General features: G+C 37.7%; 1 protein-coding gene across 3 annotated transcripts in view; it reads left to right on the top strand.

Annotated features, from left to right (window-relative positions):
• ABCC9 (ATP binding cassette subfamily C member 9) overlaps positions 1 to 26,613 on the top strand; it is a 154,058-nt gene that overhangs the window by 31,103 nt on the left and 96,342 nt on the right. For all 3 annotated transcript variants that reach the window (XM_060024418.1, XM_060024419.1, XM_060024417.1), the window contains 4 exons: positions 2,210 to 2,250; positions 3,175 to 3,317; positions 11,004 to 11,112; positions 15,378 to 15,485. In XM_060024418.1, coding sequence (XP_059880401.1) covers positions 2,210 to 2,250; positions 3,175 to 3,317; positions 11,004 to 11,112; positions 15,378 to 15,485 — 401 coding nt within the window. The remainder of the gene's footprint in view (positions 1 to 2,209; positions 2,251 to 3,174; positions 3,318 to 11,003; positions 11,113 to 15,377; positions 15,486 to 26,613) is intronic.

Here is a 26,613-nt window from a genome sequence, read left to right as displayed (position 1 = left end):
GGAATGCTGCAAATGTTGATTGACTTGTTGATTGACTCTATTCCAGGCACTACATCCAGGGCTTCCTACTCATTGTTTTGTATAACGCACCTGGCAAGTGGGCTAGTGTTCAATAACCTCCCTCAGTTTTCTCCTCTAAAAATTGGTGTAATAAGAATAATACCTTTCTCACAGGTATATTGTGAGGGTCAAATGAGGCAGTGGACGTGGCACTCTTCTGTCACTGTTAAAAATAGTTTGTAAATAGTATTTGCAGAGTACCGTAAGTTTAGACCAAAAAAAAGAAAAGAAAGAAAGAAAGAAAAATGTCAACTGTATAACATAGTGGTTACTGTTGGGTCTTAGAGTGCAGGCTGATCTGAAATGAAATCCTGCCTCAGCAACTTGTCTGCTATACATCCTTGGTTGGCATTTGGTGGCGTCTTGGTTTCCTCATCAGGAAGTTGGGCAGTATTAAGCATACCTGGGGGAATTAAATAAGATAATGTATGTAATGTGTTTAGAAAAGCACCTGAAACATAAAAGCGCTCAATCTGTGGTATCGGAAAATATTGAAAAGCAAAGTTAAACAGGATAAATACTAATAAAACTGAAGGTCCATCTCTATGATCAGTGTTCTTGCCACTGGAGATCATATCTGAGGGCAAAAGAGATTCTGTTAAATCATTTCCTAATCTCCACTGCCAAATGGTCATGTGCTGTTCATGGATTTCATTTTTTGGCGAAAGACAAGGATACGGTTTTATTTTTTCTCTCTTCACTTTGATAGAGTTTTATATGGAGAAGTGGGAAGAACATGAAGCTTTTGACTAGAAAGGTCTGGGTTTTATCCAAGCTCTGTCATCTCCTAGTTTGGAATCTTGCCTGTTACTCATCTTTCCTAAGTTGTTTCCTCATTATTGCGCAGGGTAGTTGTAATCATTAAATAGGAGAAGGTACTCCCATCATACCTCAGTAATTGTGAGTTGTTGAGTAGTGGCAGAGTGAAGTGGTGGTGAGTACGGTCTGAGGAGCCCAGCTGTGTGACCTCGGGCGTCTCACCCTCATCTTTATGATGATGTAGGAAGGGTCCCTGATAACCTGCACTGGGTGCAGAGTGCCAAATAAATAGGTTTTAGTAAAATAGCAACTGCTCTCACTCTTCCTCATCAGGAGGAGATTACTTATTTAAAGATATTTAGAATGAGTTATAAATCATGATGTGGAGGAAAAGAATGAAATACACTTAGGAAAAAAAGGTAATAATAGCCAGAGAAAGGTGAAGACAGAAACATGATTCCTCATCTGTACTGTTATGAGTCTCAGAGCCGTGTTTGGATTGCTGGTGCCGTACAAGAATTCAGATTTGATAGCTAAGCCACCTCTGGACCTTCAGAAGCACAGGCTGAGTCTGTACACAGTGGTAAGGACAGTTCATGAGAGCGGATCATGAGAGCTGGTGATAGTTTTTAGATGGACTGTCTTCTGAGCATCAAGAAAACTAGATTATAGTTCTTGCTCTGCCATTGCCTGGCCCTGTTACCAACAATGCAGTTACTTTTTGGTCTTCCGTTCCTAAAACTCTATGGTTTATAACAAAATAACTACAAATCATCAACTTGGCTTTTTATTTTTCCTATTACTTCCAAATGCTAGTATTTTAGCCTAAATATGAGTTTTTCTCATTTCAGTTCTGCATATTATGTTTGTCAAGTGATAGTGCAATATATTCCTGGAGAGATATTTAAACAAGCAGAGGGCCCAGGATATGGAGCTATTTTATTAAACAAAAGGTCTATAAGTGAAAATTAATATCACTGCTGGAAGGAGATTTTTCACGTGATGTCGAATTCTTTTTATCTGTGTAATATCCCAATTTTTATGTTTTTAAGTTAGTTTAGTGGACCAAACAAAATACAGACCGTGAATACTCTGAAGAATGCATATGTGTTAAATTCTAATAACTTTATCTAAATTTTGCTCTTTGTAACATTTCATAAAAAAAATAATTTTTCACATTTTCTGGTTAAGTCTCACCTATGGGAGTTCACAACTGTGAACCAGGAAATACCAACTGGGAAATGTTTGTGGACTCAAGACAAAAATGTTACTTAATGTACTTGGTCTTTCCTGTCTTCAAGGAAAGTTAGAGTAATAATTGATGATTAATTAAAGTTACTGAAATGTCTCACAGTTCACTGAAACTAATGTATTTGGTTTCTTTCCACAGTCTTCATGAACGCGGCAATTCCCATAGCAGCTGTTCTTGCTGTAAGCCACTTTTTCTTACCTTAAGAAATGGACTTAAGTCAGTGTTCAGAAATGACTTAGGAACAAGAATGGGTGGGTGGTAACATATATTACCTCACCTTCAGTTTTCTCTTTGCTGTCTCCATCGTGATAGTTCTAATCCGGGGTTTCTCATCCGTGGCACTGTGGACCTTTTTGGGCCCAATAATTAATTCTTTGTTGTGAGAACCTGTCCTCTGCATTAGGATGTCTAGCAGCATCCCTGGCTTCTTATTAGATGCCGTTAGTACCATCAAAAATATCCCCAGACACTGCCAGATGTATCCTGGGGAGCAAAATTAGCAGAGGTTGAAATTTTACTGTCCTAACCTCCATGACCTGGTTCCTGGACATTCTTACAAGATAGTGCTAGATCAACAACTGGAAAATGTTAAATGATTACATTATATTTCAAACAAAAAGGACAAACCCAGGAACTAGTATTATACTTAGAAATATTTGTAAACAAGTCTGCCTTGGACACCATTGTTGGCGATTTTAGGAAAGATCTACAATAGAGACCCTAAAACATTGGAATGTTTCCTTTTTTCTCTCAGAAAATTTAGTATTGGTTGGAAAGAGCCTGAGTAGGTGTTAAGAACTCTGGATTCTCTCATGGTTATTCCCCCATCTCAGTAATCTGACAGAAGTTAATTTTCTAATCCGTCAATAGAATCTGTTTTGCCCCTTTCACAAGTTTACTGCTAGAATGAATGTAAACCATTAAGTACTCTACCAATAGCAAGTGTTATTTTTCTTAGGGAGTGATTCGGATGAAGTAATTGTATTATATTTTTCAGAGTTGCAATGGACATATTGGCATAGTAGAATTTGTTAGGCTTGTAAAATTGAACAAGTATTTGTGAACCTTTCTCTAGCTTTCTCTAAAATCCTTTCTATGCACAGACATTTGTGACGCATGCGTATGCCAGCGGGAACAATCTCAAACCTGCGGAGGCCTTTGCTTCACTGTCTCTCTTCCACATCCTGGTCACCCCTCTCTTCCTGCTCTCCACTGTGGTCAGGTTTGCCGTCAAAGCCATCATCAGGTATGTGCTGGAATGTCTGGAGTTCTTTGCTTGATTATAGAAATGCTATCTGTTCATGGTAGTAAGTTAGAAAAAGTATCAAAAGAACATCCAAATCACTGCCCAGAGATAACTTGTTAAAATTTTGGTATGCTACCTTTCAGTCTTTTATCTATTTCATATAAAAATAATTATTCTAAAATAAAAATTTTGAACTTTGGAGGGTTAATTTTCCCCTCATTAAGACCATAATACATTACGTTTATTGGCTACATGATATTCCATTGTTGGGAAGTATTCTAATTTACTTAATGGTTACCTCTTTCTTAGACATTTAGAATGTTTCTGTTTTCACCCGTGTAACATAAATAATGTAAATTACATTTGAGAGAAGCATCTTTTTATCTTTAAACTTTTCTCTGATTATTTTCTAAAGTCAGATTTCTAGAAGTGGTGATACTTGTTCTAATAGATGCATCTTCTTAATGCCCTTGATGAGTATGGCCATGATGTTTTCCATTGAAGGAGACGTAGGTCAAAATGTGTACAGATTTTTAAGTTTTTTGTAATGAATATGGCCATAATATTTTCCAGCAAAGCTGGGCCAGTTTATGTTTTTACCGGCAGTGATGGAGAATGTTCATATCAATACATATTTTCTGTTTTAATTTTAGTTTAATTTGGCCAAAAAAAAAAAAATCCAGGCTCACAGTCTCTGAAAATGGAAAAAACTTTGCAAAACTGAGTGCAGTGTTTTGTTAATTTTAAGTGTACTTCTATAGGTTGCTAAGCAGTGTAGACTTTATGTCAGACTCACAATTTCCCATAAAAATAGACGTGGTCTGATAATGACCATTTCCCCACCATTTTTACTTGTATTATATAATAAATATGTTACCATACTATATTATGCTACCCTGTATGTGCTGTAGTGCCGTAGCTATGTTTCAGTCTATATTATAAACAAGGTAGTCTTAGAGTGGTATTTTGCTTTTTGCTATAAGGTCTTATAAACCTTATAAAACCTCAGCATGTTTCATAAACAGTCATTATCATATTTATATCTGGCCTTTGAAAGAAATGCCAAGATGTTTCAATACAGAAGGAAAATTGGAAAATTGAGGCCTTAAATATACTAAGCATAGTGTTGTCATAACAGCAATGTAGAGCATCTATTGTAAGGTCCTTTAAAATGAAATACTTTCCCAATGTCTATGTATTGTTAAGCAAACTATTTTTGAATATTCAAGATACCAGAACCTCTAGTTTTAGGCAATCGTTTATATTGGCTTAACAAAGACTTGATACCAAATATCATTAAAATTCATATACCTTATCTTACTATAAACCAGGTTCTGATTTTTTACACTAATACCTTAACAAGATTTCGATCCTATTCTGTAAGATATGCTGTTAGTAACAGATTCTGGAGCTGTTAAGAGTTTAAAGCTCAGGCCCTCTGACCTCATCTGCCCTCATTTTCTTATTGTTCTGACTTCTGAAACACTTGTACGGATCACTGACTGATTTCTGTAGCACCACTTCCAAATTAGGCAGTGCTCTGGAAGGGAAGCGACTTCAAACAATAAAACTGATAAATGGCCAGAGTCTGCTATTTTGGTTCTTATTTTCATTTTCTCCACTTAATAGCTGTCCCTCTCACGGTTGCCTTTTTAATTGAATTTGACTTTGTGCTACAAGTCAAATAGAAAGCAGTTGATAACTAAGAATAGATCAGTCCTCTGAAATCAGGAGGTTACCAAGCACCGAAAGGACTTTTAAGAGTTACTGTGAAAGAAAATTAATACATCTAGGAGTGTGGGTTTCCCCAAGTCCATAGTATACAGTCCTGCTGTAGTAAATCCTAGTAAAGCTGAGGGTGGATCGTAGTCACCGTATATTTCTGCGTAGCACTCTCTCTTCTGTACGTTCCAGGGAAAAGGCACTTGCCAGTTTGATAAAGACCAGTCTGTTTTCAGGGCTCAGCTCCAGATTTCCCAAGCCATAGGCCAAATAGAATCAGCTTATAAAAACTTGCTTCTCTAAAATGAATTTCAGTGGTTGATTTGTGGGTCCTAGGGAGATGACCAGTCAACAGAGGAGGCCAGTCCTTTTTCCCACTGTGTGCCGGTTCTCGGAACCCAAATGAGCGTCTTTCCCAGTGTGGACTGGGCTTGGCATTTCCTCTGCCTGGGAACCCGTGACCAGGCTTTAATGCCAGTTGGCCCACAGCGAGTTGAGCAGCCTGTTTATAATCGGAGACTTTGGTTAGCTGATTTTGAAACCTCCTCTTCAGGACTGTGGAAGTCATAAGTTCTTTGCTACACTCTGAAATGCATTCAGAAATTTGGTGGGTTAGAATAGGGTGCAGCATACTCCGCGACTTGTGTTACGTGCGCCTGTAAGAGATGTGTGTAAACTTCTCTGCTGGAGGAAAATTCCATGCCATGTAAAATTCGTTGCTTCGAGAAAATTCTATGCTTTCTTTTAAAAATGTTTAGCTTGTTAGACAAAATTGTCTTTTGTGGTGCTCACTGGGTGGGATCTTATGTATACATAATAAAATGCAAGAAAGAGGCAGTTAAGATTCAGGTTATCTCCTAGTAACCCCAGCACCCCACATCATTTGAGTTTTCTGGACCTTTTATGGTGATGTGTTCGTCTGCATTTGCAAAACGGAGGGAAGAAATGAAGAAAAGTAGGAAAGTCACTAGTTTCTAAAATATTAAAATATTTGAATTAGTGATTTTTTTCATGATGCTTGCTTTACTTGTCCTCTTTGCTTTACTTGTAAGAAAATAGTTTATGTGTTTTGCTTTTCTGGAGGAAAAGGTTAAGTTGCTATATTGTATCCTTTATAAATAATTTGAGTTTAGGTTTCTGGTACTTGATGTACAATGCAGTATCTATATCCAGAGATGTTATTTACCAAGGAAAAAAATGTGTAAAACTAATCCCTTGCTTTGGTGGAAGATAACTCTGTGTCCTTTCTCTCATTTACCTCCCAAAGGAAAGTACCCTTGGCTAGTCTACTGTGATTACCTTCAATCAAATAAATTGTTACTATATTTATCGTAGAACATGCTCGCAGGTTGACCTGGTCCACATTTACAAAACTTTCATGGTTTCCACAAGAAAACACATAACTGCCAGCAACAAAATCAGTTATTTCCCCAAAACATAGCACCTGTCCAAGGTACTCAAGCTGTATATAAACACTCAAACTTGAAAAGTGAAAAAATATCATCGGTAACAAAACCTTAAATACGTTGATGAATTACCTAAACAAATGAGAAATTAGTAAAACACTAAACTTAAAGGTGATGGAGGCAGGACAGGGAATTGTTTGGTATCAAGTTTACCTGTTTTCAATACCTGCACAGCCATGGAATACTCATTGTTCAACCACAAGCATATTATTTGGTGCCTCTATGGCTCAGCTTCCACACTTATCAGATGAGTATCATAATGGTTCCTGCTTATGGTGGTTGGGAGAATTAAATGAGATAATACATGAAAAATGCCCAGCACATTGCCTATATATTTTAGATATTTAACAAATCTCCATCTTACTAACTTAACACCATTTTATTGAACTCCGTTTCATGCTTCAGGGATATATCTTTCTGTGGATCCACATTCATTTATTAAGCAGTTCAGGTACCTTGCTAGGCATTGGGGATGGCAAAGATGAAAGATGGAGTGAAATCCACAGGAGTCCACAGTCTAGCTGGAGAGACTGGGAAGGGAAGGTAATTACAACACGCATGTTATGCTGTGATAGAGCACTACACAGAATACCATGGGCCACATATGAGGCTCATTGAAGCTTATCAAGGGAGAAGGGAGACAGTCCGGTCAGTAAAGGTTTAAAGGCGGTGATAACTCCTTCATGGGATCTTAAAGAATAGGTAGGACTTGGCCAGTTGAATAAAAAGGGAAAACACATTCTGTGTGAGGGAGTAATGTATGCAAGGGGAAGGGGTGAGCAGAGAGGTGAGAGATCTTGGTACCTTCTGGGGACTAAAGGTAATTGCATGTAGTTGGAGAAAGGTCCTGATGAGGAAAGCACTGGGAGATGAAGCTGGAGAGTAAAATCCCAATCAGCCTGTAGATGACGCCAAGGATGCTGAAAGGCGCAGGGTGGCCATTTGTTATTTTAAGGAGAGGACTGTTGTAGGAGCGTATTTGCATTTTAAAAATATAACCCTGGCAGCATGGTAGAAATTACTTCACCCTTGGTCAGGATTCATGCATTTTCCATAGTTGTTTTGCCTCTGTGAGTTCTGAAAGGCCCTCATATGAACAGGAAATGTTTTTTGTATTACCTATTCATTCACCAGACACTTCTTGAGGAATTGCTATGTTATATTTTTGGCACTGGGCTAGATTCTGAAGATGAAAATTTTCACTTTTAAAGAGTTCAGAGTCTAGTGGGAGAGATAGACAGTAACAAAACAAAAAAAATAGTGCAAGGGACCCTAAGCCAGAGAGCCTGGAATAATGGGAATGGGGAGGGGAAATGGAGGGTGAGATTCAGAAAAGTGCCAGTGTTGGGTCCTCCGATGTTTATTGTAATTGGAGTTCCATGATGGGATCTTATGAAGAGCAAAGAAGTTCTCCCCATGCTCCAGTCACGCTCAGGGACCATTGCTTCCTGATATTCAGCAAGAATGGGTCTCATTAATTTCATAAAAGCTTCAGTAAGATTTGTGTGTGCTAGAAAGTGAAATGGAGAATTGAATCAACTGACCTTACTTATTAAATGTCTGAATCATTGGTTTATTCCTTCTTTGATTGATTCAGCAAACATTCATTGAGTAACGTGTACCAGGAGCTGCTGGACTTAGTTACAAAGGCACACGAACTTGGCCCCATACTTGCCTTTGTGTGCAGAGACACAGTGTGAGGTTGTCTGAAAGGTATTCCTTTGATGGACAAAGTTGTGCTCCTTAAAATCTCATCTCTTCTAAACCTTGGAACAGAATAACAAAGTCTGTAGAAGTGAAAGGATGCTGCCATTTAAGATGAATAAAATGCCATTCCTAAGGCATTTCTAACACCGTCTTTCAGATCTATGGGATCAGGCTTTGCTGTCAAAGACTCAAAGATAGGACAAAACCCAGAGCTCTTCTTTCTTTTTTTGGTTCTGAAATTCTTTTTAAAATTGCAGTAAAATATACATAACATAAAACTTACCATTTAAGTCGCTTTAAGTGTACAGTTCAGTGGCATTAAGTCCATTCACAGTGTTGTGCAAACATCACCACAATCCCTCTCCAGAACGTTTTCAATTTCTCAAATTAAATTCTGTACTCACTAAATGATAACTCCCCTTGTACCTACCTCTGCTTCCAGACCCTGGACCACCACTGACTTTCTGTCTGTATGAATTTGACTATTCTATCTACCTCATATACGTGGAATTATGCAATTTCTGTTTTTTGTGTGCCTAGCTTATCTTATTTAGCATAATGTTTTCAAGGTTCAGCCATGTAGTCATAACTTGAATATATTTAAGGAAGTCAGGAATTCCAGAACCGTGAAAAAAAGTATGGCAGATGCTCAAAAACTTAAACATAGAATTACCATATGATTCAGCAATTCTACTTTTGGGTGTATACCCAAAAGAATTGAAAGCAGGGACTTGAATAGATATTTGTACATTCATCTTCATAGCAGCATTATTCACAATAGCCAAAAAGTGAAACAACCCAAATGTCCCTCAATTGATGAATAAACAAAATGCAGCATATACATAAAATGGAGCATTATTCAGCCAAAGCTTTCCTTAAACAATAATTTTAGTGGAATCTAAAAAATACAACAAACTCATGAATATAACAAAAAAGAAACAGGCTCACAGATACAGAGAACAAGTGGTTCGCTTTAGTAGTTACCAGTGGGGAGAGGGAAGGGGGAAGGGGCAACATAGAGGGTAGAGCATTAAGAGGTACAAATTATTATGTATAAAATAAGCTACAAAGATGTATTATACAACATAGGGAATATAGCCAGTGTTTTATAACTATTAATATAAATGGGGTATAACCTTTAAAAACTGTGACTCACTATACTGTACACCTGTAACTTATATAATATTGTATCAACTATACTTCAATTAAAAAATTACTTTTATGGATTAAGCTATAAACACTACTATATATAAAATCGATAACCAACAAGGACCTACTGTATAGCACAGGGAACTATACTCAATATTTTTTAATAACCTATAAGAGAAAAGAATCTGTAAAGGAATGTATATATGTAGAGAGATATATATATATATATCTGTAGATATATATATCTGAATCGCTGTGCTGTACACCTGAAACTAACATGATATTGTAAGTCAACTATACTTCAATAAAAAAAAGAATGAAAAAATTATTTCTTTTAGTTTCCTGTAAATGAAATTTAGAAGTTAATAGTTAGACTGCCCTAGTGGATTTTATCTACCTTTATGTTTCCAAAGGAAGGAAGCGGTTTCTATGACATGCAAGGCTAAAGAGCTTAAAGTTCATGGGCAACAGACTGAATTGAATTTACTTTTCTTCATTGTTTAGTCTGTCACAAAAACAAACTCTGCAGACTTGTCTGGAGGCACTTAGCTTGACTACAAGCTGAAATGAAAAATAAAAAAACCTTTTGTTTCAAATGTGTATTTTCTAGTTCCCTACTAACGGCAATCTTTCCCCTGTATGTGATGCCGCAGGTGCCAGGCCAGTTTGCCCACTGTTAGCATCTTAGCGTGCTAGAAGGAGCATTTCTTGTCTTTTCAACTTCACAGACTTTTCTGTAGTGTATCATTTTATTTATGGGAGGATGTTTTCAAATTGTGTTCTTCGATTCGTTTCACTGTTGATCCTATGACACTGGTTTGAGAAAATTAGAATGGGTGGGGTAAGGGGGCCAAGGGGTCTTGTGTGCAGCCTCTGGAGACCCTGGAGACCACAGTAAAGAATGTTTGTAAATTACTCTTCTAGAACAGGGCTTCTCCAACTGTACTGTGCTTATGAAGCATCTCTGGATCTTCTTAAAATGTAGATTTGGACTCAGGAGGTCTTGGGTGGGGCCTGAGATTCTAAGTTTCGAGTAAGCTCCCAGGTGATGTTGATGCCACTGATCTTGGCCAACGTTTTGCGTAGTAATATTCTAGAGGGCCCTCTCCTTGCCAGGTTGTGAAAATATGTCCAATATATACAGTAGTGCTTAAGCAAAGTAGCGTAGTATGCAGGGACCCATGATCCGTGTGTTATATGCTGTATGTTTTTACTTAACTGCCCTGTACCTTACTTCCCTTCATTTGTAAAATGAGAATAATGATACTTCCTTCGTTGGTGTTATTTTTTTTTAACCACCCTGTTTCAAGTCCCTCTCCAATTCTATTGTCTTTGACTAGAAATACAATTGCAAAAAAAAAAAAAAAAGTGCAAAGGAGAGTTGGTTGCATTTAGGGTGACCAGTTGGTTGTGGTTTTTCTGAGATTTTTCATTTTAAGCGCTGAAAACCCCAGGTGCTGGGAGCCCGTCAGTCCCCCAGCATCCTAGCTGAATTCCCGATTGGTCCTGAGAAATGACTCTCAGAGCTGGCTTGCTTACCATGGTAACAGTGGGGGAAAAGTTTGTTTATTTAGGTAGAACTTCATTGGTGGTGGTTTTATTTTTATCCCTTATTGTGTGCTTGCTTGTTTGCCTTTTGCAGTGTTCAAAAGCTGAATGAGTTTCTCTTGAGTGATGAGATTGGTGAGGACAGCTGGCTGACTGGGGAAGGTTCTCTTCCATTTGAATCCTGTAAGAAACACACTGGAGCCGTAAGTGCTTTTCTTTGTTACGGGAGCTGTGAATAAGGGACAGTCCTGAGGATGGATGATTGAAAGTGGGTGCAATTAGAAGAAATCGCACGCTTTACTTTTAACCTATATGAAGAAAAAATTGCCGCCTGCTTCTGTAAAAAACCTTACAAGTCTAAAATCGATAAAAAAAAATGTAGAAGGCTCGTCTGTATAAGTCATCAAAGGATTATCCCAAGAGGGACACCTCATGTTCAATTCAAAAGGAAATAGAGAGGTTGTCTACCCCAAGCTTTATATAAAAATCATACAAAATAAGCTTACAACTCTTGTACCATATGCTTATAATACCTTTAACTATGTTATACTTTTTGGTTTCCAAAGTGCTTTTTGGATACGTTATGTCTTTTGACTCATTTACTATAGTACACTACGTTACCTATTTTGTTTTCTAGATGCATATATTCATTTGCATGTTGTACGGTTTGAATAGAGTCACAGGATTTTAGTGGGAGAGGCAGAATTAAAACCTGAGTCTTTTAACTCCTGAACCAGTTTATTCATCCGTTGCACAAATATTTACTCATATCTACATAAAGCCTGGAAACACAATGTTATTTTGTCATGTTTTACCTGGACTATAACGTGTATTATATATTTGCCTGTATTTCCAGACTTATCAGCTACCCTGTGCTTTGTGCCAAGACCTAGCGATGTAGTTCTGAACAAGGCAGGCAAGATCTTTCTTGTCACAGAGTTTGCTTTCTTGAGGCAGGAGTCAGATGATAAACAAGTAAAAAAGTGAGATCAATTCCCTGTGGGAAGAAAATAAAAAAAAAGAAGATATTAGAGAGTGACTGGGATCCTCTAAGCAGGGTGGTCATTTACCAGGAGGCCCCTCTGAAGAGCTGGCATTTGAGCTGAGACCTGAATGAAGAGTAGGTACTTCTTCTGCAAAGACCTAGAAAAGGGGCCAGATCATTTCAGGCAGAGAACTGGCAGATGCAAAGACCCTGAGGTGGGAATTAATTTGGTGTGTTCAAGGAACAGAGGAGCACTATGGCTGAAGCCTGGTAAAGAAGGGAGGATAAGACGAGGTAAGAACAAGGATTGAGGGTCCTGTAAACCAGGGAAAGAGTTTGGAGGGTTTTAAAGAAGGGACTCATATAATTTCGCATATATTTTTAAAGGATCACTCTGGCTGCTGGATGAAGAGTTGTCATTGGGAACAAGAAGAGAACAGATAGATCAGTAAAGAGGGCATTATAATAACATAGACAAATGATGATGGTTGGAGTTTGTTTTTGTTGCAGTTGCAGTGGACCTTGAGAAGAAGCTATCAAGTTCAGCGCACACTTTTTAGGCTGAGCTGATAAACACTGGCTGATAGGTTGTATGGAGGGGATGAGGGAGAAAGAAGACTCAAGGATGAATCCTAGGTTATTGGCTTGACTACTGGGTAGACGGTGGAGCCAATAACTGAAATAGGGAAGCTGAGGAATGAGTAGGTTGCTGTTGAGGTGGGATCAAGAGGTATATTTTGCACATGATAATTTTGAGATATTTATTGGCATCTAAGAAGAGAAACCCCCCCTTGGAGATGTAAATTTAAGAGCCACTGGCCATTAGACGATATTTAACGGGACTGGATTAAACCACTTTCTTGAAAGCCGTGTCTGAAAAATTCTGAAGAAAGTCTTTAAAATTAATATGTCTGTTTCATAACAGTAAAGTAGAAAGAAGTTCTTCTAAAATAAATTATAAGTTAATAATTAGTTATTCATTTACTATTAGAGAAAAATGTTAATATATTTACCATTTATGTAACCAAACAAAAATGCATGTGCAGTCTCCTGACAGGAATTGACTGGGGCTTGGAAAACCTTCACCAGGAAGTCAGTCTATATTAAATTTTTATTCACATCGTGCTAAAAATAGTTAAGACAAGCACTTGGCTGTCTTTAGACTTGCTGATTTCTTCTGCTTTTCTGGAGTTATTTTTTTACTCTCTGTCGAGTTATTTTGTTGAGCAGGTGTGATTTTGTCTGAGTAGGAGCCACCACCCATGCTTGTAGACACTGCAGTAACAAAGCCTGAAAATGCTTGTGTGCTCTTGTGTGGACACGGACAACAAGACAGGAACACGTCATAGACTGTGTACACTTCGAGGCAGCAGGAAAGTCAAGCATTTGATTAGAACCTGCCTTGTCTCACTTTGGATGATAGGAGATTCCCAAAGAACTTGATAGATCATCTTTCAGAGATGTAGGGATGAGCAGAGTGAGATGACCTCAGGAAAGGGAACAGAGGAGGTCAAGTTTGAGGGAGTGGAGTGAGGGAAATCTGAAGAGTGGTTTGTATGAGATGAGGGATAGGAGAAATATTGAACTGAGCAAAGGTTGGAAGGAAAAAAGAATCCCCTTCAGTTGCCTCCAGTATCTTCAGAGTTATTGAAACCAGACTGGACTTCTGATGTCTTTCGGGGCCATTCATCACTGCTGATGGGCCAAACCACAAATGACAAACTTTTAAAAATGAAGAGAAAAAAGCTGTGTGTTTGAAAAGAACACTAATGGAAACTCCTACTTGAGAGCGCTTAAGATGCTATGTATTCTGTAAAAGCTTAGAGTTAAGTGGTTTTGGCTGCAGAGTCTCCACGGAGAATTAGTGACAGTCTAGAGCCAGAGTTTCTTCAAATTACATCTGTGAGACTCCGACTCAAATCTCTGTCAACACGTCTCCTCCTCCCAACCTCTCCTTAGTTTTGTGAAGAACATGAAGTCATTCCTTTTGGAACTCTGGGGGCGATACTACTATAGAAGTTATGACTCTAGAAGACAGAGAATATAGGTACAGATATAGACCTGTCTTGTGTGGGAAATATACTCAGCTTAAAGGATAGTGACTTTCTACATCTCTCATGTAAGGTTATCTGTGAGGACTGTGGGAAGAAAAACAAAACTAAAAATGTCACGAGCACTCTTTCTCTCTCTCTTTTTAAAATTTAAAATGCATTCAGTAGTTTCTGTGCAACAGAACACTGATAGTCCTTCTCAGTGACTTTTTAATCTCAGTATTGAACGGCGTGTAGCTTAGCGATGCGCTATTTGGTAGTTTGATATTCTGTTGATACGCTGATGGATATAAATTGGAGGACGATATCTCATTCAGATTAAATTACTGATTATTCGAGGACATTCCTGATTCCCGTAATAGAACTCAACAGATTTATCAAAAAGCTAAACCTGCCGTTCCAAGCCTTTCACAATTCTAGAATCCTTTGCTTTTTATAGGTAATTGAACAGTTTTAAAGTGTTTTACTATTTAGCTTTCATAATCTCTATAAGGTATTTAAGTAAGACAGAGAATCATTTATGTCGAAATACTTGCTTACTAGATCTCTGGGACAAATTTTGAGCTTATATATTTTTCTAAATTAGAGGTTTACAGAACTGAATTTTCTACCTTCTCTTCAGTCATTTGTCTCTATGTGAAATTAAACTCAAAATTAGAGAATGACAAGTGTCTAGTTATGACCTAATTGGAGCTCATTTTAAGTATGTGAAGATTGCCTAGCTTTAGCCGGCATCCTCCGTTTTATGGAGACTTTCTTTAGTCCTTTGGCTCAGAGCAATGCTATAACATTTGAGAAAAACTAGATCATTCTACAGTGCTTATGGATCTCCTTATGAAATAATATTCATATTATAGGCAAAAAAGTCCTAGATCTTTATGCTTTTTCTCATTCCACCATGGATCTTCAGGTGACATATAGCCCAGTCTGATTTATGGGAGTGTATCGGATTCAAAATCCTCATGATTCAGAGGGTGACCAAAAATGCACTGTTGGAACGTTTACAAGCCCGACGGCCTAAGAATTAGATTCTAGTTTACCCTGAGTTAGCCTGCTTGCCTTCGGCCATGACACACAGCTTTTTACCGCCTGGGCCTGTTCATCCAGAAAGCTGGAGAAAGAATATCCAAAGCCTAGTTTGGTGCTCAGCACTTTAACTTCTATCGTTTGCAAGTATCACATCTTCATATTTTTATCTTTTTAAAAAGTTTGTGAATTAGGTTTAAAATTACTGTGTAACACTTTTTCATTATAATTTGCTTTTTTTGGTGGCAGGGGGACACCATAGAAAGAATTAAAATATGACATTCACTTTACTCATTTCTTTTTCTTAGAACTTAAGTGGAGAATTAGCAATGAGAGTTAATGTTCAGTAAAAACTCAGTTTTCTCCATAGACCTTCAACTTGTGTTCTTTTCCATGTGGAATGCAGCAGCCAAAAACTATAAACAGGAAGCAGCCTGGAAGGTATCACCTGGACAGCTACGAGCAGTCAACACGACGTCTGCGTCCCGTGGAGACCGAGGATATTGCAATAAAGGTTATTTTATTTCCTGAATTCTTACGTGAATAGAAACATTGATGTTACTATTTTATGATGAAGTTCTGCAAAAGTGTCCTACATTGTGTCTTTAAAGTCTCTTTAGCATGGTCACTCATTCTCATAACATTTTCAAACATATTCTGATAAGTTTATAATTCTCAGTGCTGCCTTGCCTCCCAGCCACAGCTTTGCTCCAGCAGTTGTTTAAATAACTGGAGGATGAATCTTCCTTCTGAATCTGCGTTAGAAGCTAGTGTCCAACGTATTCCCACTCGTACTCTTATGTTTATCTACCAAGTAGATTAATTTCTAGAGAACGCCCATATTACAGGTCCAATTTTTAAGGAAGTAGATTAGATTGCAATTATCTACAACCAGGAAAGGCTTAGACCTGGGTTGTGTGCTTCCACCCAGCTTCCCAATACTGCCTTTGACTCATCTCAAACAGCCTTTTTTTTTTTTTAACATTTTTATTGGAGTATAATTGCTTTACAATGCTGTGTTAGTTTCTGCTGTATAACAATCAGCTATATGTATACATATATAGCCATATCCCCTCCCTTTTGCATCTCCCTCTCTTGCTCCCTATCCCACACCTCTAGGTGGTCAGAAAGCACTGAGCTGATCTTCCTGTGTCATGCAGCTGCTTCCCACTGGCTATCTATTTTATATCATTTGGTAGTGTATATATGTCAATGTTACTTTCTCACTTCGTCCCAGTTTACCCTTCACCCTCCCCGTGTCTTGAAGTCCATTCTCTACATCTGTGTCTTTATTCCTGTCCTGCCCATAGGTTCATCAGAACCATTCTTTTTTTAGATTCCATATATATGTGTTAGCATACATTTTTTAAAATTTTATACAGCAGGTTCTTATTACTTATACATTTTATACATATTAGTGAACATATGTCAATCCCAATCTCCTCATTTATCACACCACCACCCCCCACCATTTTCCCCCCTTGGTTTCCATACTTTTGTTCTCTACATCTGTGTCTCTATTTCTGCCCTGCGAACCGGTTCATCTGTACCATGTTTCTAGGTTCCACATATATGCGTTAATATATGGTATTTGTTTTTTTGACTTACTTCACTCCATATGACAGTATCTAGATCCATCCACGTCTCTACAAATGACCCAATTTCATTCCTTTTTATGGCTGAGTAATATTCTATTGTATATATGTACCACAACTTCTTTATCCATTTGTCTGTCGATGGGCATTTAGGTTGCTTCCATGACCTGGCTATTGTAAATAGTGCTGCAATGAACATTGGAGTGCATGTGTCTTTTTGAATTATGGTTTTCTCTGGGTATACGCCCAGTATTGGGATGGCTGGGTCATATGGTAATTGTATTTGAGGTTTTTAAGGAACCTCCATACTGTTCTCCATAGTGGCTGTATCAATTTACATTCCCACCAACAGTGCAGGAGGGTTCCGTTATCTCCACACCCTCTCCATCATTTGTTGTTTCTAGATTTTCTGATGATGCCCATTCTTACTGGTGTGAGGTGATACCTCACTGTAGTTTTGATTTGCATTTCTCTAATAATTAGTGATGTTGAGCAGCTTTTCATGTGCTTCTTGGCCCTTTGTATGTCTTCTTTGAAGAAACGTCCATTTAGGTCTTCTGCCCACTTTTTGATTGGGTTGTTTGTTTTTTTAATATTGAGCTGCATGAGATGTTTATATATTTTGGAGATTAATCCTTTGTCTGTTGATTCGTTTGCAAATGTTTTCTCCCATTCTGAGGGTTGTCTTTTCATCTTGTTTTTAATCTCCTTTGCTTTGCAAAAGCTTTGAAGTTTCGTTAGGTCCCATTTGTTTATTTTTGTTTTTATTTCCATTACTCTAGGAGGTGCATCTTGCTGTGATTTATAGCAAAGAGTGTTCTTCCTATGTTTTCCTCTAAGAGTTTTATAGTGTGCGGTCTTACATTTAGGTCTCTAACCCATTTTGAGTTTATTTTTGTGTATGGTGTTAGGGAGTGTTCTAATTTCATTCTTTTACATGTAGCTGTCCAGTTTTCCAGCACCACTTATTGAAGAGGCCATCTTTTCTCCATTGTATATCCTTGCCTCCTTTCTCATAGATTAGTTGACCATAGGTGTGTGGGTTTATCTCTGAGCTTTCTATCCTGTTCCATTGATCCATATTTCTGTTTTTGTGCCAGCACCATATTGTCTTGATTACTGTAGCTTTGTAGTGTAGTCTGAAGTCAGGAGTCTGATTCCTCCAGCTCCGATTTTTTCCCTCAAGACTGCTTTGGCTATTCAGGGTCTTTGGTGTCTCCATACAAATTTTAAGATATTTTGTTCTAGTTCAATAAAAAATGCCATTGGTAGTTTGATAGGGATTGCATTGAATTTGTAGATTGCTTTGGGTAGTATAGTCATTTTCACAATATTGATTCTTCCAATCCAAGAACATGGTATATCTCTCCATCTGTTGGTATCATCTTTAATTTCTTTCATCAGTATCTTATAGTTTTTTGCATACAGGTCTTTTGTCTCTCTAGGTAGGTTTATTCCTAGGTATTTTATTCTTTTTGTTGCAGTGGTACATGGGAGTGTTTCCATAATTTCTCTTTCAGATTTTTCATCATTAGTGTATAGGAATGCAAGAGATTTCTGTGCATTAATTTTGTATCCTGCAACTATAACAGATTCATTGATTAGCCCTAGTAGTTTTCTGGTGGCATCTTTAGGATTCTCTATGTATAGTATCATGTCATCTGCAAACAGTGACAGTTTTATTTCTTCTTTTCCAATTTGGATTCCTTTTATTTCTTTTTCTTCTCTGATTGCCGTGACTAGGATTTCCAAAACTATGTTGAATAATAGTGGCGAGAGTGGACATCTTTGTCTTGTTCCTTATCGTAGAGGAAATGCTTTCAGTTTTTCACCATTGAAAATGATGTTTGCTGTGGGTTTGTCATGTATGGCCTTTATTATGTTGAGGTAGGTTCCCTCTATGCACACTTTCTGGAGTGTTTTTATCATAAATGGGTGTTAAATTTTGTCAAAAGCTTTTTCTGCATCTATTGAGATGCTCATATGGTTTTTCTTCTTCAATTTGTTAATATGGTGTATCACATTGATTGATTTGCGTATATTGAAGAATCTTTGCATCCCTGGGATAAACCCCACTTGATCATGGTGTATGATCCTTTTAATGTGTTTTTGGATTCTGTTTGTTAGTATTTTGGTGAGGATATTTACATCTATATTAATCAGTGATATTGGTCTTTAATTTTCTTTTTTTGTAGTACCTTTGTCTGCTTTTGGTATCAGGGTGTTGGTGGCGTCATAGAATGAGTTTGGGAGTGTTCCCCCTTCCTCAATTTTTTGGAAGAGTTTGAGAAGGATGGGTATTAGCTCTTCTCTAAATGTTTGATAGAATTCACCTGTGAAGCCATCTGCTCCTGGGCTTTTGTTTGTTGGAAGATTTTTAATCAGATTCAATCTCATTACTTGTGATTGGTCTGTTCATATTTTCTGTTTCTTCCTGGTTCAGTCTTTGAAGGTTATACCTTTCTAAGAATTTGTCCATTTCTTCCAGGTTGTCCATTTTATTGGCATAGGAGTATTGGCTTGTAGTAGTCTCTTAGGATGCTTTGTATTTCTGTGGTATCTGTTGTAACTTTTCCTTTTTTATTTCTAATTTTATTGATTTGAGTTCTCTTCCTCTTTTTCTTGATGAGTGTGGCTAATTGTTTTTCAATTCTGTTTATCTTCTCAAAGAACCACCTTTTTGTTTTATTGATCATTGCTATTGTTTTCTTTGTTTCTATTTCATTTATTTCTGCTCTGATCTTTATGATTTCTTTACTTCTACTAACTTTGGGTTTTGTTTGTTCTTCTTTCTCTAGTTCCTTAAGGTGTAAGGTTAGATTGTTTATTTGAGATTTTTCTTGTTTCTTGAGGTAGGCTTGTATTGCTATAAACTTCCCTCATAGAACTGCTTTTGCTGCATCCCATAGGTTTTGGATGGTTGTGTTTTCATTGTCATTTGTCTCTAGGTATTTTTTGATTTCCTCTTTGATTTCTTCAATGATCTCTTGGTTATTTAAAAACGTATTGTTTAGCCTCCATGTGTTTCTGTTTCTTACGTTTTTTTACCTGTAATTGATTTCTAATCTTGTAGGGTTGTGGTCAGAAAAGATGCTTCATATGATTTCAATTTTCTTTTCTTTCTTTTTTTAAATTTTTTTTAATCAGGGAAATACAAATTTTATTTATTTTATTATTTTTTTTTAATCTTTATTGGGGTATAATTGCTGTACAATGGTGTGTTAGTTTCTGCTTTATAACAAAGTGAATCAGTTATACATATACGTATGTTCCCATATCTCTTCCCTCTTGCATCTCCCTCCCTCCCACCCTCCCTGTCCCACCCCTCCAGGTAGTCACAAAGCACTGAGCTGATATCCCTGTGCTATGCGGCTGCTTCCCACTAGCTATCTACCTTACGTTTGGTAGTGTATACATGTCCATGCCTCTCTCTCGCTTTGTCACAGCTCCCCCTTCCCCCTCCCCATATCCTCAAGTCCGTTCTCCAGTAGGCCTGTGTCTTTATTCCTGTCTTACCCCTAGGTTCTTCGTGACATTTTTTTTCTTAAATCCATATATATGTGTTAGCATATGGTATTTGTCTTTCTCTTTCTGACTTACTTCACTCTGTATGACAGACTCTAGGTCTATCCACCTCATTACAAACAGCTCAATTTCGTTTCTTTTTATGGCTGAGTAATATTCCATTGTATATATGTGCCACATCTTCTTTATCCATTCATCCGATGATGGGCACTTAGGTTGTTTCCATCTCTGGGCTATTGTAAATAGAGCTGCAATGAACATTTTGGTACATGACTCTTTTTGAATTTTGGTTTTCTCAGGGTATATGCCCAGTAGTGGGATTGCTGGGGTCATATGGTAGTTCTATTTGTAGTTTTTTAAGGAACCTCCATACTGTTCTCCATAGTGGCTGTATCAATTTACACTCCCACCAACAGTGCAAGAGGGTTCCCTTTTCTCCACACCCTCTCCAGCATTTGTTTGTAGATTTTTTGATGATGGCCATTCTGACTGGTGTGAGGTGATACCTCATTGTAGTTTTGATTTGCATTTCTCTAATGATTAGTGATGTTGAGCATCCTTTCATGTGTCTGTTGGCCATCTGTATGTCTTCTTTGGAGAAACTTCTATTTAGGTCTTCTGCCCATTTTTGACTTGCATTGTCAAATAGCCTATTTTTTTAAAAAAGTTATATTATTGAAGTATAGTTGATTTAAAATGCTGTGTTAATTTCTGCTGTATAGCAAAGTGACTCAGTTATACATATATATATATATATATATATATATATATATATATATACATTCTTTTTCATATTCTTTTCCATTATGGTTTATCAGCAGATGTTGAATATAGTTCCCTGTTTTATACAGTAGGACCTTGTTTATCCATTCTATATATAATAGCTTGCATCTGCTAATCTGAAACTCCCAATCGATCCCTCCCCCACCCCTCTCCCCCTTGGCAATTACAAGTCTGTTCTCTATGTGTGTGAGTCTGTTTCTGTCTCATAGATAACTTCATTTGTGTCATATTTTAGATTCCACATATGAGTGATATCATATGGTATTTGTCTTTCTCTTTCTGACTTACTTTACTTAGTATGATAATCTCTAGGTCCATCCATGTTCCTGCAAATGGTATTATTTCATTCTTCCTTTTATGGCTGAGTAGTATTTCATTGTATATATGTGCCATATCTTCTTTATCCATTCATCGGTCGATGGACATTTAGGTTGTTTCCATGTCTTGGCTATTGTGAATCGTGCCACAGTGAACAGTGAGTGAAGGTATCTTTTCGAATTATAGTTCTGTCTGGATATATGCTGAGGAATGGGATTGCGGGATCATATGGCAACTCTAGTTTTAGTTTTTAGAGGAACCTCCCTGTTTTCCACAGTGACTGCACCAATTAACATTCCCACCAATACTGTAGGAAGGTTCACTTTTCTCCACACCCTCTCCAACATTTGTTATTTGTAGACTTTTTAATGATGGCTCTCTGACTGGTGTGTGGTGATCCCTATGGGGTGATACCTCATAGCTTTGATTTGTATTTCTCTAATAATTAGTGATGTTGAGCATTGTTTCATGTGCCTGTTGGCCATTTGTATGTCTTTGGAGAAATGTCTATTTAGGTATTCCTGAGGAAATCAACAAAAAATACGTAGAAACAAATGACAATGAAAACACGATGACACCAAACCTATGGGATGCAGAAAAGCAGTTCTAAGAGGGAAGTTTATAGCAATACAATCCTAGCTCAAGAAACAAGAAAAACTCAAATAAACAACCTAACCTTACACCTAAAGCAATTAGGGAAAGGAGAACAAAAAGACTCCAAAGTTAGCAGAAGGAAAGAAATCATAAAGATCAGAGCAGAAATAAATGAAAAAGAAATGGAAGAAACAATAGCAAAGGTCAATAAAACTAAAAGCTTGTTCTTTGAGAAGATAAACAAAATTGATAAACCGTTAGCCAGACTCATCCAGAAAAAAAGGGAGAAGACTCAAATCAATAGAATTAGAAATGAAAAAGGAGTAGTAACAACTGACACTGCAGAAATACCAACGATCATGAGAGATTACTACAAGCAACTGTATGCCAATAAAGCTATTATATATAGAATGGATAAACAAGGTCCTACTGTATAGAACAGGGAACTATATTCAACATCTGCTGATAAACCATAATGGAAAAGAATATGAAAAAGAATGTATATATATATATATATATATATATATGTATAACTGAGTCACTTTGCTATACAGCAGAAATTAACACAGCATTTTAAATCAACTATACTTCAATAATATAACTTTTTTTAAAAAAAATAGCTATTTGACAATGCAAGCCAAAAATGGGCAGAAGACCTAAATAGAAATTTCTCCAAAGAAGATATACAGAATGCCAACAGACACATGAAAGGGTGCTCAACATCACTAATCATTAGAGAAATGCAAATCAAAACTGCAATGAGGTATCACCTCACACCAGCCAGAATGGCCATCATCAAAAAATCTACAAACAGCTGTCACTGTTTGCAGCTGACATGACACTATGCATAGAGAATCCTAAAGATGCTACCAGAAAACTACTAGAGCTAATCAACGAATTTGGTAGAGTAGCAGGATACAAAATAAATGCACAGAAATCTCTTGCATTCCTATACACTAATAATGAACAATCTGAAAGAGAAATTAAGGAAACACTCCCATTTACCATTGCAACAAAAAGAATTAAATACTAGGAATAAACCTACCTAAGGAGACAAAAGACGTGTATGCAGAAAACTATACGACACTGATGAAAGAAATTAAAGATCATATAAACAGATGGAGAGATATACTATGTTCTTGGATTGGAAGAATCAACATTGTGAAAATAACTATACTACCCAAAGCAATCTACAGATTCAATGCAATCCCTATCAAACTACCAATGGCATTTTTCACAGAACCAGAACAAAATTTTTCACAATTTGTATGGAAACACAAAAGACCCCGAATAGTCCAAGCAATCTTGAGAAAGAAAAACAAAGCTGGAGGAATCAGGCTCCCTGACTTCAGACTATACTACAAAGCGACAGTAATCAAGACAGTATGGTACTGGCACAAAAACAGAAATAATAGATCAATGGAACAGGATAGAAAGCCCAGAGATAAACCCACGCACACTTGATCACCTTATCTTTGACAGAGGAAGCAAGAGAATACGATGGAGAAAACATAGCCTCTTCAATAAGTGGTGCTGGGAAAACTGGACAGCTACATGCAAAAGGGTTGTTTGTTTTTTGTTATTGAAACTCAGCCATTTGTACTGTTCCCAAGCATGAGTGCTTCATAGAACAGGCCACCACAGGAACACAGGCTGAGGACTGAGAGTTGGGATCAGCCCCAGGAAGGCATCAGGGTTATGCAGGAACCAGAACAGATGCCTGCAGCAGTCAAGGGCCTCTGGACATCATAGCCAACAGAGTCCTGGAAATTAGCTGTTTAGAAGACTAGCCGCATTGGCTGCTGGGGCTGTCCCACTCCCTGCCCTGTCCAGTCAGAGTGAGGGATGCTCAGTGAGTGGTACAGTAAAGCCAAGAACCACATTTAATCCTCCTCTCTCTCTCCTTATTGCCTGACACCATACCTGTCCCACAATAAACTTTTAGCAACTGGAGCAAATGCGTTACTGGATGGAATAAGCTAATGCTAGCCTTCCCTTTGCCATTAATTTGATGTGTGATTTGGGCAAATTGCTTCTCTGAGCCATGGTCTGCTCCTCTTGAGGTGGGGATGCCATTTTAGTATGGTTGTTTTGAGGATAAGGTATAACACTTGTGAATTTCAAAGAGCTGTAGTGACTCATTTTTAAATATTTATTTATTTAGTTAGTTATTTTTGGCTGCGTTGGGTCTTCGTTGCTGCGCACGGGCTTTCTCTAGTTGCGGTGAGCGGGGACTACTCTCTGTTGCGGTGCACGGGCTTCTCATTACGGTGGCTTTTCTTGTGGCGGAGCACAGGCTGTAGGCACGCGGCTTTCAGTAGTTGCAGCATGTGGGTTCAGTAATTGTGGCTCTCGGGTTCTAGAGCCCAGGCTCAGTAGTTGTGGCTCGTGTGCTTCTTAGTTGTTCCGCGGAATGTGGGATCTTCCCGGACCAGAGATCGAACCCATGCCCCCTGCATTGGCAGGTGGATTCTTAACCACTGTGCCTCCAGGCAAGTCCTGTAGTGATTCTTAATCTTGGCTGTACATTAGAATCACATATATATATATATGTATATGTGTATGTATGTGTGTGTATGTGTACATATATATATATATAAATATATATATATATATATAAACCTGGGCATCATTTTTGAAAACATCTCTAGTAGTTCTCTAGACAATTATAATGTACAAGAAGGGTGTGAACTAAGCTGTGAAAAAGTAAGTAATGAGAGACTAGAAAGGGTCCTCTACGCTGCCAGTTCTCAAATATGCCCAGAAAATAACAATATATTAGTGACTAAAAAAATAGTGTTTTTTAATTGACATTTTCTATTCAGTGTAGTGGGAACCTAAAAATACATCTTTTCCGTGTGCCGTATTCAATTTATTTTCATTTTTCATGGAAAAAAGGGAGTTTATCATGATTTTTTCCCAGAATTGACCCTTCATGCACCAAAAACCCCACAAAAAAACAACAAACCCCTGCTCATCAATGGCCTGGAGTGTGCTGTTCCACTGAATGGCCACTGCAGTTTCAAGTACCCCTTCAAGCTCGAATTCACCGTTTATTCATAGTGGAAATTCCCAAATTGGTTATTACTCATTTGTATTTTTGAAATCTTTTTTATTGTGAAATACAACATATCTACAGAAAAGTACATACAACATGTATGCACTGTTAAATGAAAAAGTAAATACCTGTGCAACCACTACCAAGTGAAGAACATCATCAGCTTCCTCTGAAGGTCCCCCCAGCACACACTTTAGCTGCACTCTCTCTCTCTCTCTCCCGAGATATAATCGCCACCCTGACTTTTGTGGTTATCACTTCCTTGATCATCCTTCTATGTATGCCTCCCTAAAAATCTGCTTTATTTTTTTAAGTTTTGAATATGTGCGTGTATGTGTATGTGTGTTGCTTCTGCTCAACATTATGTGGATATAATTCATCCATGTTGCTATGTGAAGCTGTAACTCATTCATTCTCATCACTGTGTATCATTTCATTGTATGAATATACCAGAATTTACTGATGTGTTTTACTTTTGATGGACTTTTGGTTATTTTTTTTGAGGCTGTTGTGAACAATTGCTGAGTCATAGGGCTGTACATCCTCAACTTTTCTTCACAATGGCCAACTTTTCTCTAAAGCGGTTGTGCCATTTTACACTTCCATTAACAGTGATTGAGGGACTTCCCTAGTGGCGCAGTGGTTGAGAATCCGCCTGCCAGTGCAGGGGACACGGGGTTCGATCCCTGGTCCCGGAAGATCCCACATGCCATGGAGCAGCTAAGCCTGCAAGCCACAACTACTGAGCCCGCGTGCCACAACTACTGAAGCCCGCTCGCCTAGAACCTGTGCTCCGCAACAAGAGAAGCCACCGCAATGAGAAGCCCATGCACCGCAATGAAGAGTAGCCCCCGCCTGCCACAACTAGAGAAAGCCTGCGTGCAGCAACGACGATCCAATGCAGCCAAAAATTTAAAATAAAGAAAATACATAAATTTATAAAAAAGAAAAATAGTGATCGAGAATTCCAGTTGGTCTCCCTCCTCACCAGGGCTTCCAATATTTTGCCAAAATGTGTGTTGTGTGTTGGGAGGAGGTGCAGTTGTATCTTGCTGTGGTTTTTATTTGTAATTTTCTGATTTCTAATGAGGTTGAGCACCTTTTCCTATATATATTGACCATTTGGGTTTGGAGCTCCTCTTGTGAATTGCCAGGTTATTTGTTCCCCATGTTTAAAAAAAATTCTGGGTACTACTTTGGCAGTTATATATGTTACGGAATTCTTTTCCCACTCCATAGCTTGGCTTTTCACTCTCTTTATGGTATCAGAAATTCTTAATTTTAATGTAATCTAGCATGGAACTTTTCCTTCATGGCTAATGCTTTGCTTTTTGCCTCCTTTATGAAAACGTTTTTGGGGACTTTCCTGGTGATCCATTGGTTAAGACCTCACTTCCAATGTCGGGAGCATGTGTTTGATCCCTGGTTGGGGAGCTAAGACCCCACTTGCCACGTGGCATGGCCAAAAATTAAAAAAAAAAAAAAAAAGAAAGAAATCTTCTACCAAAAGGTATAAAGATAATATTAGTTCTTAAAATCCCTGGAGCAACACCTTTTGCTTTTAGTACTTTAATTGACCTAAAATCTATTTTTGTGGTTGGTATGAAGTAAGGTTGTGATTTAGTAGGGAAATCACTAATAAATAATTTTAGCTGTAAGTTTAGCAGTAGTGAATTTAGTGATAATCATTTTACTGCATTTAGTAGTAAGTCGGTAAGGTCGGATTTAATTTTTTATATGATGTCGGGTTGTCCAGGCACTGTGTATCA

The sequence above is a fragment of the Delphinus delphis genome, chromosome 11, assembly GCF_949987515.2.
Source record: "Delphinus delphis chromosome 11, mDelDel1.2, whole genome shotgun sequence".
Taxonomy (NCBI): domain Eukaryota; kingdom Metazoa; phylum Chordata; class Mammalia; order Artiodactyla; family Delphinidae; genus Delphinus; species Delphinus delphis.
This window is presented reverse-complemented; position numbering and strand designations above follow the sequence as displayed.